At 54.0% G+C, this 17,572-nt stretch overlaps 2 protein-coding genes across 2 annotated transcripts in view; both read right to left on the minus strand.

Moving 5' to 3' along the window:
• The window catches only part of PPP1R37 (protein phosphatase 1 regulatory subunit 37), a 41,977-nt gene extending 36,311 nt beyond the window's left edge, over nt 1–5,666 (minus strand). The window contains exon 1 of the mRNA XM_065899157.1: nt 5,326–5,666. Coding sequence (XP_065755229.1) covers nt 5,326–5,527 — 202 coding nt within the window. The 5' untranslated portion in view covers nt 5,528–5,666. The remainder of the gene's footprint in view (nt 1–5,325) is intronic.
• A 2,325-nt stretch (nt 5,667–7,991) lies between these two features.
• Nucleotides 7,992–15,558, minus strand: GEMIN7 (gem nuclear organelle associated protein 7). Its single transcript, XM_065899521.1, has 3 exons — nt 15,527–15,558; nt 11,150–11,237; nt 7,992–8,538 (listed from the first exon to the last, which is right to left on the minus strand). The coding sequence occupies exon 3, from the start codon at nt 8,528–8,530 to the stop codon at nt 8,144–8,146; it is 387 nt and encodes a 128-aa protein (XP_065755593.1). The 5' UTR covers nt 8,531–8,538; nt 11,150–11,237; nt 15,527–15,558; the 3' UTR covers nt 7,992–8,143.
• Nucleotides 15,559–17,572: the final 2,014 nt, after the last annotated feature.

Consider the following 17,572-nt stretch of genomic DNA (forward strand, 5'->3'; position numbering starts at 1 on the left):
CAGGCCCGTCCACACAGTCGGGTCCCCACGGGGCAGAGGGCCGGGGAGCCGGGCCATTCTACAGAGGGGAGGGGCTCAGGGGGCAGCCGTAACTTGTCGACAGTCACGGCCAGAGGCTGAGAGGCTGCAGCTAATGCTTTGAGCTCGACTCTTGGTGCCCCTGCTGCCTCTCAGGCTGGGGGAGGGCCGAGACAGGCTGATTGAGTTTCAGCTCAGAGAGACCGGGCAACTTGCCCAGAGTCACCCAGCTTGTAACGGACAGGATCATCCCTGTCAGGGACGTCGGGGCACTCATCTCCGAGGAGTAGGCCTCTGAAGGACAGACAGCAGGGTTCTGACGAGGGAGACGCTAGGGGAGACAGTAATGCACTGAGGGTGTGGGGGGGGCGGGGGGGGGAGGCTGGCAACGACCGGAAAAACGAGGGGGACACCCACCGAGTGCTTGCTGTTGACGCTGTTATCTCACTTAATCCTCACTGCCCTGTGAGGAGGTACTAATGTCAGCTGTATTTTATAGAGAGAAAAATCACAGGCAGAGAGAACAATTGCCCAAAATCACACGGCAGAGTCTACGTGCCAACACCGGCAGTAGGAGGTGAGGTTGGGCCCACATGGAAATCTGGGCGAAAGCATCAAAGCCGCCCCCCCAAGACCCCACTCCCTCCGCCCCAGCAAGACCACCCACCACTTAGGCTAAAACGAGCCATTAACTAGTAAGAGAGCCTCTTCCCACCACTGACAGGTACCTTCTCACCAGTCCAACCAGTTTCAAGGACTAAATTTGCAGCACGGGTTTCAGTGAGAACAAACAGTAAGGCATTTATTTCCATCCTCTCTGATCGTCATTTAAGAACATCATGGCCTGTGTACATATAGCTGTTTCACTTTGTTATAAAGCAGAAACTAACACACCACTGTAAAGCAATTATACTCCAATAAAGATGTTAAAAAAAAAAAATCATGGCCACTGTCCCCACCACCCCTCCCCCCACCACCCCAGCCTCGAAGCTTGGGCGGCTAGAGGTGGGCACGTTCCGGCCCCCTGCACCTTGCAGACACCTCCACTTCACATGAAGAACTTCCTGGTGGGCACAACTCCCCTACCCCCACTCCAGGACAGACTCCGCAGGCTGGAGGTCAGGGAGCAGGGAATGAGTCACGGGCAGGACTGGAGGGAGGGGAGACAGCCTCCCAGACCGCAGCCGGTGTCATGTGCTCTCCCGATGCCTGCCTCGCAAACCCCATGTCTCCTCCCCACACGGCGTTCAGCTGGGACTGGGGAGACAGCTGAGCCTCAGGTCATTCTTGCAGTTTGGTCTGAAGAGTTCCTGGTACACAACCGGCCCTGGTCCTCAGAGGAGCTGGGAACGCAGGGCCTGCTGCCACGGGACTGGGGGGCGGGGGCGTGCACCAGGCCAGCCCCTCCTCCACCGGCATCCACTTCCACCCCCCACAGGGAGAGTGGAGCGCACCCTGTGCCCAGCCTGGCAGTACTGAGGCAGCCTCCTCCCCAGCTTCACGTCCCTTCCACTCGCAACCGGCTTGCCACAGAGACCCTGCCCCACCAGGTCCATGCCCTCCATTCAGATATCCTGGGTGGTCAGCAGGGCAGGGATCACAATTTCACAGATGAGGAGACAGACAAGCTCAGCAAGAATAAGTGCCTTGCTGGAGCCACAGCACATGCTGCGGCCAGGGCTGGCCTGGAGGCGCACCCTGGCTAGAGGGACCCCAAGTATGGCCTGGCCTCACCCCTTCCAAAACGGTTGCACACACGCCCCTGGCTTTCATTCAACCACGATAACTGCTGTGTCTTTCGAGGGGCTGGGTAGAAACAAGGACAGACAGTGTCTATTCCCCGATTCCAGCGGGGGAAAGAGACCACCGAAACGAAATAAACGTGCATGGTAACAGGAGATGGCCTTTAGTACAATGAGAAAATAAGCAGGCCCCTGGCACTGGGGGCAGGCGGGGACACCATGTGACATGGGAGCCAGGGAAGGCCCTTCTGAGTGCTGGGCTGGGTTGACCCTCTGTAGGCCTGAGACCCTCCTGCACCATCACCATCTCCCTCCTTCAGATGTCTGCTCTCCAGGAATCCCCCAACACGTGACCTCTGACAGGGCCTGATGGGGCTCTTGCCTTAGGCAGACACCCCCAGGGCTCCCACCCAGCTGGGCCACCACCTAGTCTCAGTCCCAGCCCTCCTCCACCCCAGTCAGAGGCTGTGTCAGGGCCTAGCTAAGCTCTCCTCCCAGGGCAAGGCCCTGCTGAAAGGGCACCCTGTGCTGGGGCCCCCAATTCCTCTAGTGGCTGCTTGCTCCCAGCTCCCAGCTCCTGCACCTCCTGGCCCAGGCAACCTCTCCAACTCTGCGATGGAGAACAGCTTCTGAAGGACCTCTCTTCCAATTCAGATCCGCCAACTCCTCCCTCACCCTTGGCCTTGGGGTCGTGTCACCACAGCAGGCCCCAGAATGACTCCTTCCTCACGCTTCCCACTAGGGCCACAGCTCAAATGACACCCCCTGTGCTTTCCCACAGTTTACAGACCAACTCCAACAGATCTCCTGCCCCTCCTCCAAGTCTGGCCGGCTCCTCCCTGAAGCCCCCAGCTAAGATCCTTGGCTCTCTCAACTAGGCAGTCCCTTGGCCCGACATGCCACGGCCTGGGGGGCGAGCCTCCACCTCCCTCAGTCCCAGGCCAGCCCACCCCTCCACTGTCCTCCTCAGGCACTGCCAGGCCCGCCAAATCCCACCATCCAAACTCACCAACTTCACCAACGACCCCTCCTCTGCCTGGGGCCCAAGATCCCCCAACTCCTTCCCTGTCAGGTCAGTTGCAACCCCTCTCCCCGGCCCAGACGGACCAACTCTCCTAGCTGAAAAAATCGATCCATTTCTCCATGTCATCACCTCTCCACCTCAGACCCACTGATCCTCCAGAGTGTGAGTCCACACCCATCCTTGCCGCCCCTCCCTAAACTTCCAGGAATGAGAGACTCCCCCAGCCCGTGAGCTATCACCACCTCCACCCCTTACCAGCGGGGGGGGGGGGGGGGGCGCGGCAGACCAGTCAGTGACCATCCTCATCCTCTCAACCCCTCCCAGCCAGACGCCAATTGACCCTCTTTCTCGACATTCTTCCCTCCCCCCTGGGGGTTCCCCCCTCCAAACTCCTTCACTGCATCTCCACAACTGCCCACAAGAGAAAAAACAACAACAAAAACAAAACCGGACTGAATCTGCCTGGATAACAGCAGCTGCCATTTATGTGGCGGGAACTTACAAGGACTGTCTCATTTAATCCTCGCAACTACTCCACAGTAGAAATTAGCACCTCCATTTGCAGAGAAAGAAACAGGAGGCTCAGAGAGGAAAAATGGCTTCCCCAAAGCCCAACAGCTGGTAACACACAGCTGTTCCCCTTCTGGGAACCTGCAGACCAGAAACTTTCCCCCACTCCCAACCCCTCCCCGCGCCAGAATCTCCAACTACGCTAAAGTCCACAAACGGAACACCTTCCCTTCCCCTTGCCCCGAGCCCACAAATGGACCACCGTTCTGACCCTCTCCTGGAAGCCTGTGAAGTGGAAACATCCAGGTCCCAGCTCCGTGAACCAACTCCTCTAGGCTGGCCCCTAAAGTGACCAGTAGCACCTAGCATCTCCCCTAAAATGACCAACAATCCCTGCGACTTTATGAAGGCTCACCCTGGCCAATCACTTTGCACACACAATCTTAGTCCTCTCTGAAACCCTGTGACGTAGTATTCTCACCCACTTACAGATGGGAAACAGAGGCTCCGAGGAGTTAGGTACCCAGCCTGAGGTTATGCTTCGGGTACATGGGAGTCAGGACTGAACTGGAGCGCCGTCTCATCACCATCCTGCTCGGCCTCTCCAGGTCTTTCCCGCTTCCTGCTGAGCTCCCTGGACTGGATATCATGCTGTAGCCGAGGCCCATTCCAACTCTTCCCTTCCAGCCCCAGTCCCCCAAGCCCTCCAACCCAAAAGTGCCCGCCTATTCCTGGGGCCAAGAGCCCAGGGACTGGGCTGGCTCCCAAGGCCAAGAATTTTAAATTAACCACCGTGTCTTTAACAATTAATGGCCAAGATGGCATTTATGGTGGTTCCCCGTGTGTTCAGCTTCCAGTTCCCACGTCTCCCACTCTCACATCAAAGCCACCAATTCCTCCACTGCCCACAGACTAGCAACAGTTCCTCCTCTCTCCCCAGGGCCAACAGACCAACTTCTGTAGAGCCGGGGCCAGGCTGATCCCTCTCTTTGCGGGCTCCATCCCAGCAAGACTGCCAGACCTGGCCAGGACTCAACGCTGCCAATCCACCCCTGAAGCAACTTTCCACCTTCCCAGCCCTATGGATAAAACACACTCTTCCAACTGCCCTTTCAGTTTCAACACTGAGCCGACCTTCTCCGGAGGACATATAGCCCATGGACTTGCTCTCTCCCCCCACACCTCAAGCCACCAAACTTCTTCAATGCTCTCACCTTCAACTGACTGGCAACCCCAATTCCCCAATGCTTCCTCAGGGGAAAAAAAAAAACAAACACCCTCCTAGAGCCAGGCTCCAAAGTTCCTCTGCTCCTGAACGACTGACAATGGTCTGCTTCCCTTTTTTCGGGGGGAGAGGAAAAGGAGGCACGCAGTGACTTTTCTTAAGGCCAAGACTGAATATCTCCTCTATCTTACCCACCCCCAAACTGACCACCAACTCTGCTACTTTTCTGGCAAGTTTGTTTACTTTGACTCCCTTTTCCCAGCCCCAGGATCTACTGACTGGTCTAGAGCCATAATCCAGGTTTATTCCTCTTCCTTCTTTCACCCAAGGAAGTGAACCCACATGACCATCCCTTGCCCCGAGGCTTGCAGAACAGCAACTTAACCTTTCTGTCCCCATGGGCCCATCAAACTCCTCCAACTGCCCTTTCAGCGCCAATGTTGACCCGCTCTTCCTCCCCTGACTGCTCTATCCTTCTCTTGGGAAACTGTAAACTCAAAGGCTACCGCCCTCCTAATCTCCCAAGCCACCAAACTTTCTTCGATTGCTCACCGTTTCAATTCCTAAACAGATCACCTTCAGCGTCCCTTGGGCGGGGGGGTGAGGGGGGGAGTAGCATAAACCAGCTACTTTTCACCTTCCCAACCCGACAGCCACCTCCTCTCTAACACTCTCCAGCTCTAAACTGACGACTGTCTCCTTAAATCATCGTTAGGTGCAACTTATTGAGCTCCACCTCTGTGCTGGGTTCTGCACTGACTCCCAGGTCCCCCACCAGCCCGCCTCCACGCTCCAGCCGTAGCTACCGTGTCTCCACGGGTCTTTGGGTTCCACAGCTCCGGACACGATATCTTCGTCGGACGGGAATGTAACGCGCTTGGCCGCAGCCTTGAGGCGCCCGTCGGCCGGGGGCGATGCGGGGCTGGGAGACGGGGCCTCGGCGGGGGCCTCCTCGGCTTCGCCGTCCGCGCCCGGCTCGGGCGGCGCCTCCTGCGGCGGGACCTCCATCGCCGCCGCCACCTCCTCACGGGGGCCCTGGGGACATGCCCCGGGCCCCGGACTTGTCTCTCCGGGCCCTCCCGCCGTCCCGGGGCATGGGCTCAGCCACTGCTTCAGGCGCCGCCTCCGTCCGCTCTCCTGGTCGTCGTAGTCGTCGCCGCCGGGAGCTCGAGCGCGCCTCCCCCGAGCCCCGTGCGCGCCTGCTCGTTCGCAGCCGCACTTTCGTTAAGGGCCGGTGAGCCCGCCGAGTACCCAGAAAAGCAGAAAATCAATTTAAGTTATTTGCAGGTAGAGTTGTCTCGTGCTTTGTTAAAAGGGGCAAACAAAAGCCCGAAAGAGCCACAGGAAAAAGAAACGTGAGCAGCGAATCTGCAGAGCCGGAACTGCAGAATATGAGGGGCGGGGCGAGGTGGACGCCGTCTCCCAGAGCAGCGCGCAAGCGCGAACCTGAGCCGCCCCCACCGCGCCTCCCCGCTTTAATCTAGATAACTAATGTTTAGGCTCTCAGACATTCGTCACGAGCTCAGGCACGGAGAAGGGAATGGAGTTGATAGAAATAAAAATATCTGCTTGGTGGGGCTAGGCCAACTGGTAAGGAGAGAAGTAAAGAGATGGAGAACTTGAAAGGGAAGGCGACAGAAGCTGTGTTGAATATATGAGTACAGGTGATGGATGCGGACAGAGGGACCATCTGCCTGCAGACGAAGCCAGTCCCCACTTAATGGTTCGTCTCTAGCCTTCCATTTGCAGACTGCAGCTTCATCAATAACCCTCTGTATTTGGATAGCGTTGTATAAAATACAATTTAAATTTAAAAATTGAAATAGGAGCCCATAAGGAATATTATAGCCCTGATTTAAGTTTTTTAAAAAACTGAACGAAGGAAGAAATGCCAAAAGCAAAGGACCAATCTGCCAACCAAAATACCGGGCGATGGACCAGGTAGATCACGGAGCCAGTAGCGAACTAGCACGAACTCAAGCCACGCCCCGACAAGGGCTCGATTCAGTCGCTTAGTTTAGTATTCGCGTCCGCACTTTCTCCACGCTATCCCAGCCCAACAGACAACTCGGGGAAGGAGGAGCTAAAACCAAAAAAGGATACATGGGGAGGAGCAGGCGACATCGTTGCTTAGGCAACTCGAAGCTAGGCCCAGGAGTCGCCAAAGGTAGCTCTGTGAATGGACATATGGGAGCTGAGGCTCTCCACATGCTTCATTCAACTTCACTGGCCACCGCGCTTTGACGACTGAGGAGGAACAAAGCAAATCTCATCCATATTTAATGGAATCTTCACTTACCTTCTTAAATAGATGGGACTACAGAGGGGGCAGAAATTACTTTTTAAAAGTAAATCTGGGCTTCCCTGGTGGCGCAGTGGTTGAGAGTCCGCCTGCCGATGCAGGGGACGAGGGTTCGTGCCCCAGTCCGGGAAGATCCCACATGCCGCGGAGCGGCTGGGCCTGTGAGCCATGGCCGCTGAGCCTGCGCGTCCGGAGCCTGTGCTCCGCAACGGGAGAGGCCACAACAATGAGAGGCCCGCGTACAGCAAAAAAAAAAAAAAAAAGTAAATCTGCTGAGAGAATTCCCTGGCGATCCAGTGGTTAGGACTCGGCGCTTCCACTGCAGGGGGCAAGGGTTTGATCCCTGGCCCGGAATCTAAGATCCCGCATGCCGCCCGCGGCGGCCAAATAAATAAATAAAAACAAATCTACTGAAAGACTACTAGTAATGGGGCTAAGTAAAGCGAGTGATACGGACGGCCACGCTACACAGCTGGGGTGAAATGGAGAAAGGGCAAAGTTTCACCCTAACCCTTAATCCTCTTGCCTTTTCCCAGTGGTGCCGCCACACAGGGTTAGACAGGTCCCAACCAGTCCCCGTATGGGCGGGGAAGCGACTCTACCCACCCAGAGGCCAGGCAATAGGAGGAGCCCTTGCGCGTGACCATGTGACCCAATGCGAGCCGCGGAACTCGTTATGGACATCCTAGACCACCCGAAAAAGAAATCAAGTCCAAATCTCCCAAGTCTGGCTTCCAGGTCGCTCCAGCGTTCCCAGAGACTAGCGGGAGGTCCAATCACCACACCTTTATCGGAGTTCCTCCCACTCCCTTGACGTGTCCTCCCCTTCCTGGCCCAGCTCCATGGGATTCAGCCCGTGGATAGCCACCCTTCTACTCCCTAAGTCTGGCTCAATCCCTATAGGGTACATTAAAAAAAAAAAAAAGGAGGCAAATTTTCCTGGGATAACTGGTACTTTGGCAGGAGGGGAGTATTTCCAGGGTGGCTGAACTTTGCAGCCTCTTCAACAGACAATTTCCCACTAGACCATTTGCCTTCCTTTATTCCCTTTCTCCACCCGGAATCTTCAGGAATGGGCATGAGGCCCATGTATCTGTACAGTTTAGAGTTCTGTGAGGTACAGCCTTCCTTTCAAGAGGATCTAGAACTCCTGGGGCCGCAGAATTTTACTGTCCCAAGAAGCCAGAGTTGCTTGAAGCTTGGCTCAAAATTCCAAGGGTGTTCCGAACTCTCTGGGGCCCAGAGGTCCAAGCTCAGGAGCATATGGAGGCCTGGGAGGCTGTGGCTACGCCCAAGGAAGAAAGATGAACACGATAACATCTTTACGGTTTGAAGGTGTATGAGACAATGTCACTACACCGGAGCAGCGCCTCAGCCTGCACGCCTATCGGAGTCTGCAGCTGCGACACGTAGAAGTTGGCCACGTCCAGGTCAGTGGCTCCGAAGTGGGCGGTCACATGCACACCCTCGTGCAACGTGAAGCTCACCTGGCGCCCCACCATGGCCAGCAGGCTGCGGAGGTAGCGCTCCCGAAGGGTGGCTCGGGCCCGCTGTTCCTGGGATTCCCGTGATTCTTGAGACTCCGGGATTTCAGGAACCACCGGTTTCAGGGGGGCTCTGCGTCCGTCGGGGGCAAAGCCTCGGCTCAAGCCATCAGGGCCCCGGGGGAGCCGGAGCACGGGCACAGTAGTGGTCAGTGGAGTCTGCATTATCCTGGCTGTTGGGTGAAGAAGAAGAACAGGGAGCCATTATGGGGAGTGTGGGGCTACAGGAAGAGGGAGCCCGGAGGCCTGGGAGCAGAGCGCTGTCTACCCCACCTCCACTTAACCTGACCAAAACCCAATTCCTGAGTCCCCCTCCTAAAATCTGTGCCACCCCTCACCCAGTCCCCCTCTTCCCAGGAACTGGCACCACCATTCATGAGGTCCACGAGAGCAGGACCTTTGCACTGCTTTGATCACAGCTTTATCCCCAGTCCCTGGCGATAAATATATTTGCTGAAAGAACGAGTCCTGGCCTCCTCTCTTCTCTCACACACAGCCCATCCGATCCATCATGAAATGCGATCTTCCAAACAAATTCCCAGTCACACAGGAGTCAGCTTGAGGGGGCCAAATCCATGAGTCCATACTTACTGTAAATAGATAAATGAAGAAATACATAAAGGGGGAGAGGGAAAAATCTGCATCGTACAACGGCAGCTAAAACTGTCAATGGATGCTAAAACTTGTCAGTGAACGTTTCAGAAGGTCCAGGATATCTACAAAGCCTTAAAGTACCTCCTCACAAGATAGTCCTTGTAAAGAGTAACTTTATGGTGGAGAAACCTGGTGGGCACCACCCTAACTTAGGCACGGACGCCAACATGTGCAGTAACAGGACAAACACACACCGTGTGCATCCTGATGTGATACACTGAGGGCAGGGCACCACTTCCGTGGTATTCCTGCCAAAAACGGATGGCCTGAATCTAGTCACGAGGCAACTCAAATTGAGGGATGTTCTACAAAAAAAAAAAAAACTATCCCGTGGTTCGAAAATATCAAGATCATAAAAGACAAAGAAAGAAATACTTGGGCGGGGGCGGGGGGAGGGTGTAAGTTCCCTGGTCTAGTGGTTAGGATCGGGCACTTTCACTACAGTGGCCGGGGTTCAATCCCTGGTCGGGGAACTGAGGCAGCCAAAAAAAAAAAGAAGAAAAAAAAAAACACTCAGGGGGAAAATACATTTTTTTAATTAAAAAAAAATGTGTATATGTATTCACAACCTAATAGTTCTCACTCTGTCCACTGCCAACATCTCGGTCCAGCCACCGTCACTTCCTGCCTGGACTACTGAAGTCAACTCCTCACTGGACTCCCAGTTCCACCTTCACCCCCTGCCAGTTTGTCCGCACACACGGCCAGAGGGATCCTGTTAACACCTGAGTCAGATCACACCCCGCCTCTGCTCGGAGCCCTCCCCCTGGCTTCTGTCTTGCTCAGAGTCAAAGCCAAAGTCCTCACCACAGCCCTCAAGGCCCTGAATGCTCCAGATCCGGCCAGCACCCTCGCCGAGCGCGGCGCTTACCCTCTCCACCCGGCCACACTGGCCTCCTCGCTGGGCCTCAGGCATGCCTGGCGCGGCCCCTTGGTGGGCCCTGGTACTTGCGGTTCCCTCTGCCTGTACCTCCTCTCCCCTTCCCTGACCACCCTGCGTTCAAGATCTACCCCTCAGCCCCCTCCGTCCAAACGGCTTCCTCATTCTTTGTCGCACACACCACTCCTGCACATGACGTTGTCTATTTATTTTTCTGCTTTGGTCTCTCTCCCTGCGAGATGGCTGCCTCCCCACAGGCAGTGACCTTGCTTTCTTCGCACTGCTGTGCCCCCAGCTCCTGAACACTAAGTGGCACAGGGACCAGCCTCCTTAAATACTGTTTCTGCTGGAATGAATGGAGTGGAGAGTGAGCTCCCAGGCCTGCTTATCTGGGTGACCTCAAGCAAGAGACAGTTTCCTCTTCCATTGTGTGGAGGAATGGCACCAATGGCTGGCCACCTTGCCTTGTTATCAGGATTCAACAGGCTCATGCAGGATGGGGCCTATTATGTACTAGGTTCTCCATAAAAGTTACAGTTGAATACCAACTGTATTAGTATCAGTATTGCTGTGTGACCTAGGGTAAGTTGCTTAAACGGTCTGTGCCTCAGTTTCCCCATCTATAAAATGGGGGTGATAAGAGGACCAACCTGACAGGGTTGTCACGGGGACTAAATGACCTAACAAACGTGCAGGTTAAGCACTGGCCTGGAACATATTACATGCCACTGCACTGAGGTGTTTGGGGTTTTTTTGGGTTTTTTTGTTGTTGTTGGTTTGGGGTGGGTTTTTTTTTTGTTTTTTGGGGGTTTGTTTTTATTGAAGTATAGTTGGTTTACAATGTTGTGTTAGTTTCGGGTGTACAGCAAACCGATTCAGTTACACTTATATATGTGTATATATATATATATATATTCTTTTTCAGATTCTTTTCTCTTATAGGTTATTACAGAATATTGAGTAGAGTTCCCTGTGCTATACAGTAGGTCCTTGTTATCTGTTTTACATATAGTAGTGCGGTGATATGTTAATCCCAAACTCTTAATTCACCCTCCCCGGCCACTGCACTGCTGTTGATTGCATGCAGGGAGATGCTGGCTTCGTGAGTAGGAGAGAGAGAGAGAAGGACCTAAGTTTCAGGCAGCTGCACCCCTCCCCTCCCTGTGGCTCAGTCCCCTCTTCTCTAAAGTGATTAACTGAAGTGACTGACACGCATCAGGCACCCAGCGTCCCATCCCAGGGCCACTCACCGTACAGGGGTGATTGGGATTGTCCTTTTTCTTGTGAGGCTCTTCCTGTCTCTGCAGCTCGACTGTCAGCTCCTTGCAAGAAAGGACCCTGCAGAGCAAAGGACCAGGGCTTCTTAACTTCGGCACTATTGACAGTTGGGCCTGGACCATTCTTTGTCGTGTTGTAAGGTGCTGTCCTGTGCATAGGTGTAGGGTTTGGGCAGCATCCCTGGCCTCTACACGCTAGATGCAGGAGCGTCCCCCACCCTTACCCCAAGCTGCGACAACCAAAAATGTCTCCACTGGTGAATACTTTGGTAGGAGAATTACAACCCAATAAAGCCATTTAAAAAAAAAAAAAAAAAAAGATCTCCATCTATTGCCAATGTCCTCTGGGGGACAAAAAAAAAAAAAAATCACCTCTGGTTCAGAACCACTGATACAGACAAACAGATGGACGGTGGGTAACAATGACTACTGACAGTCTCCAGGAAAACTGCAAACAGGGACCTCCCTGGCAGTCCAGTGGTTAGGACTCGGCACTTCCACTGCTGGAGGCCTGGGTTCGATCCCTGGTTGGGGAACAAAGATCCCACAAGACGTGTGGCACGGCCTAAAACCAACCAAACAAACAAAAAAACTGCAAACGCCCATGGGTCATTCAGCCCATGGAGGGCCCGGGGTGGAGACTTTTAGCTGTCTACCTTTTTTCACCTTTTAAATTCTGTTTGAATTTGGATCCGTTTTGAATCTGTATAACCTTTTCAAAAGAATTTTGAAATTCTAGTTTTTAACAAGGAAGGGACATATCGGAATGCTTCCACGTCCCTTAAAAAAATGTTAGATCCTCCCTCAGGAATCTGAACTCCCTCTCCTAGCCTTACCGTCACGCACTCCCCAAACCTCTTTCTGTCCCTCACCTGGATCTTTCCCAGGCCCTTTGTAACTACCTGCCAAGTCCTCCTGATAGGACACCCCCGCTGCTGGCCCAAATCTTATTAGCAGAACATATAGCAAAGGTCAGCAAATCTCCTTTGTCAAGGGCGCAATGGTAAATATTTTAGGCTTCAAGGGCCTGTCTCTGTCTCTGTCACAACTATTCAGCTCTGCCAGAGTAGGAGGAAAGTGGCCAGACAATACAGCAACACGTGGAAACATGGCGGTGCTCCAATAAAACCTTACTTCTTGGGACACTGATATTGAATTTTATATACTTTCATGCGCCACAAAAGATTTTTTTAGTTTTTCAACCACTTAAAAATGCAAAACCCACTCTCAGCTCTTGAGCCATACGAGAACCTGCGGCAGGCCACAGGTCACCACCTGGCATAGGGGATGAGGGTGTGGTCTGCGGGAGAGCGGGTGGGTCCCAGCCCTCCCAGATTCACTACGAGGGGTCTGGGCAGATCACTGCAACTCTAGGAGCAGCCTCCCTGATCCGGTTCCTCATCCGTGAAATGAAACATTAAAAAAAGACCTCCTAGGGCTGTCAGGAAGATCTTTCAGGGGGAGGTTGCTGATCACACAGGCAAAGGACATCCGCAGTATCCTGGACTCCTCACTTTCTCTCCCACCCACATCCAATCCTTCAGTCAAGTTTGTCAGCTCCACCCTCAAAAATACATCCAGCATCTGGGAACTTCTCACCATCCCTACTCTGACCCTTCCTCGGTCTAGCCACCATCACCTCCCACCTGGACTATTTCAGTAGCCTCCCCACTGGGCTCCTGGCCTCCACCTTCACCCCAGTCTGTTCCCCACATGGCTGTCAGAGGGATCTTCCTGTTAGAACTAAGTGTGATCACACCCCTCCTCTGCTCAGAGGCCTCCCATGGCTCCTATCCCACCCAGCGCAAAAGCAAAAGTCCTCACGATGGCTACAAGGCTCTATCACCTCTCTGACCTCATCTCCCACCCTTCTACCCTTTGGTCACCGGTGTCAGTCCCTGAAAATGCCAAGCACATTCCTGCCTCAGGGCCTTTGCATGTGCTGTTCTTACTGACTGGAACCCTCTTCCATTTGGGAGACATATGTATATTTCCACCTTCCTCCCTTACTTCATTAAGCTCGCTGCTCAAACATCACCTTTACAGGGAGGAAAATAATAGCCCTTTCACCCTGCAGTATCTTTTTTTGCCACAGCACTATCACCTCCTGACAATATGCATTTACTTGTTCGCCTGTGCGCTGTCTGTTCTGCCTTCGAGAGAAGGGACATATCTGACTACTTCACAGCTCCATCCCCAGCCCTAATTAGGGCCTGGCAACCAGGGGGGACTCAGTAAACATTTGTGGAAGGATTCACTCCCCCTGTTATCTGAGTGCCTGCCCTGTGCCTGGCCCATGCTGGGTGGTGCTAGAGACACAGCTGGGAGTGAAAGAGCCCAGCCCTGCCCTCCTGGGCTCACAGTCCAGTGGATGACACACACTAGGTCTCCAGACAATGACAACCCAGAGTGGGCAGGGCTGGAATGAAGGAGCCCGGGGGCCTCAGGAGCCCAGAGCAGACACCTGGCCCTGCCTGGGGGGATAAGAGGTGGTTTTCAGGAAGGGGCTCAGGAAAGATCTCTCTGATAAGGTTACTTTGGAGCAAAGACCAGAATGAAATGAGGAATTGAGCCATGTGGAGATCTGGGGGGAAAGCATTGCAGTTCGAGGGAGCAGCAAATGCAAAGCCCATGGAAGGGAGACTGAGGCACAGCAAGGAGGCCAGTATGCAGGCGGCTGGGGCAAGGGCAGAACGTGCAGGGGCTTGAGGACTTGGGTCTCGCCAGGGGCTGGTTCTGAGCAGAGGAGGGGCGGGGTCTGACTTGCGGTAATCACGGGATCCCTCTGCCTGCTGCAAGGAAGAATGGACTATGAGAGCAAAGGGAGAAGCAGACAGCCTGGTGAGGAAGCCACTGCAGTGGGCGGTGTGGAAGATGACAGGTGTCTGGGATGGGGGTTGGGGGTTGGGGTGGGGAGAAGTGATTGGATTAGGCTATCTTTTGAGGGTTGAGAGCCCTCACTATTTGCTAATGGACTGAGCAAAGCCGAGGGAGACTCCCTGGTTTTTGCCTGATGGGCAAGACCACAGTGAATGGAATTAATGGGATTGGTACATTTTCATTATCTCACCGTTACTGGCTGTGAATGAGATTAAGGGATATATACATTTTCTAATGTATCTGACCACTGCATTCCCAGTTTAGTCAAGGGTCATCGGCTCCCAGGGCTTTCTCTCCCAACCTAGGTTAACACTTAGGTATTTTGGGAGAAACACTCTCCTCTCTAGAGCTAGTACTTAATGAAGGACTGAATGGAATTATGCAAGTGGACAAAGAGTTATGTTCAATCCCTGGATTAAACATGTTTAATTACGTGACTAATTAAACATGTTAGTCATGCTTTCTCCATTAGGGAGGAAAAAAAAAAGATGTGGTCATACCTGCACAAGCCCCATTTTCCCGAAGAGGAAACTGAAGCTGGATGATGCCAAATCATTGACTGGGTGCAAGCTTGTGATTGGCAGGAAAAGGGAGCAAATCCAGGCTGGTCTGATAACAAGAGTCAGGGCCATCACCCCTGCCCTGGGAGCAGGGCAGTTTTTTTCAGCCAGCATAGGGGAGTCCTTGGAGGTTTGGGAGTCAAGGTGTGACCTGATAAGAAACTGGTTTGAGAAAGGTCACATAGGGTGTGCCCAAGACAGCAAAAGCAGGTATTATCCATTCTCCCTGGTGACCAAGCCTGAGAGTCCTTTATCCTGTCAGTCTCCAAGCCAAGGATTTCCTGCCCAGGTTTCAGGAAAAAATGTCCAAACCCCTTTCCCACTAGAAAAACTAAAGCGCCCATCGCTTTGGTCAATGGCAGGGCCAGGAGATTCACAGACTTCCATCCCTGGGGCCTCAGTGCTCACTTTCTAGGAAATGGGAACGATCTGTTCCGTGGACAAACTAACCCTTCCGTTGCCAGGTAGAGAACCAGCTGAGTTACCAGCTTAACCGAGATACTGACCAGCCTACACCCACCTCATGGGTGGGCCCTGTCTGGATGCAAATTAGTTAAATGGGCCACACACACACACATACACACACACACACACCCCGTGAGGATCGGGACCCCAAATGCAGAATCCCACCCCCCCAACCTCCGCCCACTGGGCCGGTCAGTTTCCTTTCAATTCCGCTCTGGCCACGCATCGCTCTCCTTTTCTTACACTAAGTAGGTCCTCCCGGCCCTCAGGCGTCCACTCCCCACTCCGCCCTGGGCTGGACGTTCTTCCCACCTCCCGGCTCAGATTAGGCGAGCGATTCCACTCCGGGAAAGGCGGGAGTCTCAAGACTGCAGCCGTTATTACTGTTATAATATCGTCGTCGTTATTGTTTTCCCGAGGGGGTGCATTCCGCCCCCACCTCCACCCCGGGCGCGGAAGTGTGTGTGCGCTGCTGCGTTCGGAACCAGAGTCCCGGGTGCAGGCGTTCGGGGACCAGAACGTCCCAGCAGCCGGCGTTGCAGGCGCGGACTTGACTCTTGCCGCCACTCCCCGTCTTGCACGCGGGTGGGCGTCCCGGGCCGGAGCCGGGGAACGGGAAAGTGCTCGCAACCCACCAGCAACAATCCCGCACTCACCGAGGTCTGCAGCGGCTGGAGCACCCACTTCCGCCGGCGCCCCAGCTGCAGAGGCCCGGGCAGGCCGCGAGCCGCCGAGCCTGGGTTCCGCCCGCGCCGCCACCGCCCCACGTGGTCTCGGGCGGGCTCGCGGGCTCGGAAGCCAGCACAGACCCGGGCGCCACCCTGCCAGCGGCTTGGCCCAGCCCTTAGAGCTGATCCACCAGTCTGCGAGGTGGGGACGTCCAGGATACCCATTTTACAGAAGAAGAAATTGAGGCGCCTCCCGTCTGAGTTAAGTGCAGATTGGACTTGGCACCCCCATCCCCCTACACGTGCACACTCCTACCCCTCACCTCCAGTCCGAACCCCACCTTCCCTACTTGATCATGCTCTCAGCAGCCGCGCACCAGGCGAAAAGCCTTGGAGAGCAGCAGCTGGGAGAGACCAGAGGCGGTCATTCCTGCAGCCCTCCCCGCAGCCCCATCTTACACCGGGGGAAACTGAGGTCCTGAAAGGCAAAATGTATGGCCCGAGGTGGAAACGCGCTGCTGTGGGCTCAGAATTCACTTCTTCCACACGGTTTCAGTAAGGCAGGGCTTTGTGGGCCTTGGCTTCCCGGCGGACCCCCAAGACCCGGTGCCTGGTACGCAGACCCTCTGCAAATATCTATTGAAAGAATGCACATAGCAGCTCAATACACAATTTGTTAACTGAACTATGAACGATTAGGGGCTCTATTTGTGAACAAGACAGACTCGGCTCCTGTCATCTCAGAACCTACATTCTAGGGAGGCTGAGAGGGACACCACAGGTTATTACATGAACAAATACATCGACAAGATCCTTCAGGGCTTGACAAGGATGTAAAAGGAATAAAATAAGGGCAATGGGATAATGGGTGGCAGGGTTGGGGGAGGTTGGGTGGTCAGGGGAGGTGGCACTGAAGAAGCCACCTTAGGTAACAGATGGGAAACCTGAGGCCCAGGAGGGAACTGGGGACAGATGGAGGTCATGGAGTGTAAATTGTAAGGCCTTCAGCAGGGTGGGGCTCCTTTAGATCCTGTGGTCAGGGAGGTCCTCTGCTCTCAGGAGGACAATTGAGCTGAGACCTGAATAACAATATGAGGAACCCTCAGGCCTGCAGTGGAGATTAGCATGTGAAATTCCCTCAGTGCTGGGCTTGGGGACACGGCAGGGGCGGACTGACCCTGGCCCTGACCTCAGGGGGCTTGTGTTGGGGGAAGGGGTGAGAGGACAGTAAACAAACAGTTCTAGATCTGATGTGGTTGGTGCCAGGAAGAAAAGAAAACTTGCAGGGTTGAAGGGTGGGGCAGGGTGTTGATGCCACTTCAAACAGTGATCAGAGAGAGCAGCTTTGAGGAGGGAAGTTCGAGGAGGCCCCATCCGAGGGAGGCAAGACGGTTGGCTATTTGGTTTTAAAGACGATCTCAGGTCTAAGAGCAGAGTCAATGTATATGATCACGACCCTCCTCTGCTCAAAACCTTCCCAGGGCTTCCATCTCAGAAAAGCCAAAGACTTTAAAGTGGTCAAAAGACGCCCTTGAAGCTGACCTCGTTTTCTCACAGAACTCAATCAATACAGAACTTAATCACTACAGAACTCCTAGAATACGCAGGCCCAGCATGGGGAGAAAATTGAGGCCCACCCGTCACCCCAGTAATCCTGTCCCTTTATAATCCTTCCTGGATTTTCTTTTTTTTCCTCCATGACAGGTGTCACGGAAGGCACTCTGTATTTTACATAGTTATCTTGTTGAGAGTCCTGTCTCCCTGAACGAATAAACTGCATGAGGCCAGGGTTATTGTGTTTTGTACCCTGCTGCATCCCCAGT

The sequence above is a fragment of the Phocoena phocoena genome, chromosome 20 (assembly GCF_963924675.1).
Source record: "Phocoena phocoena chromosome 20, mPhoPho1.1, whole genome shotgun sequence".
Taxonomy (NCBI): domain Eukaryota; kingdom Metazoa; phylum Chordata; class Mammalia; order Artiodactyla; family Phocoenidae; genus Phocoena; species Phocoena phocoena.

What these genes read in the sequence shown, in the direction of transcription:
- GEMIN7 (XM_065899521.1), bottom strand. Translation starts at nt 8,530, where the DNA reads ATGCAGACTCCACTGACCACTACTGTGCCCGTGCTCCGGCTCCCCCGG.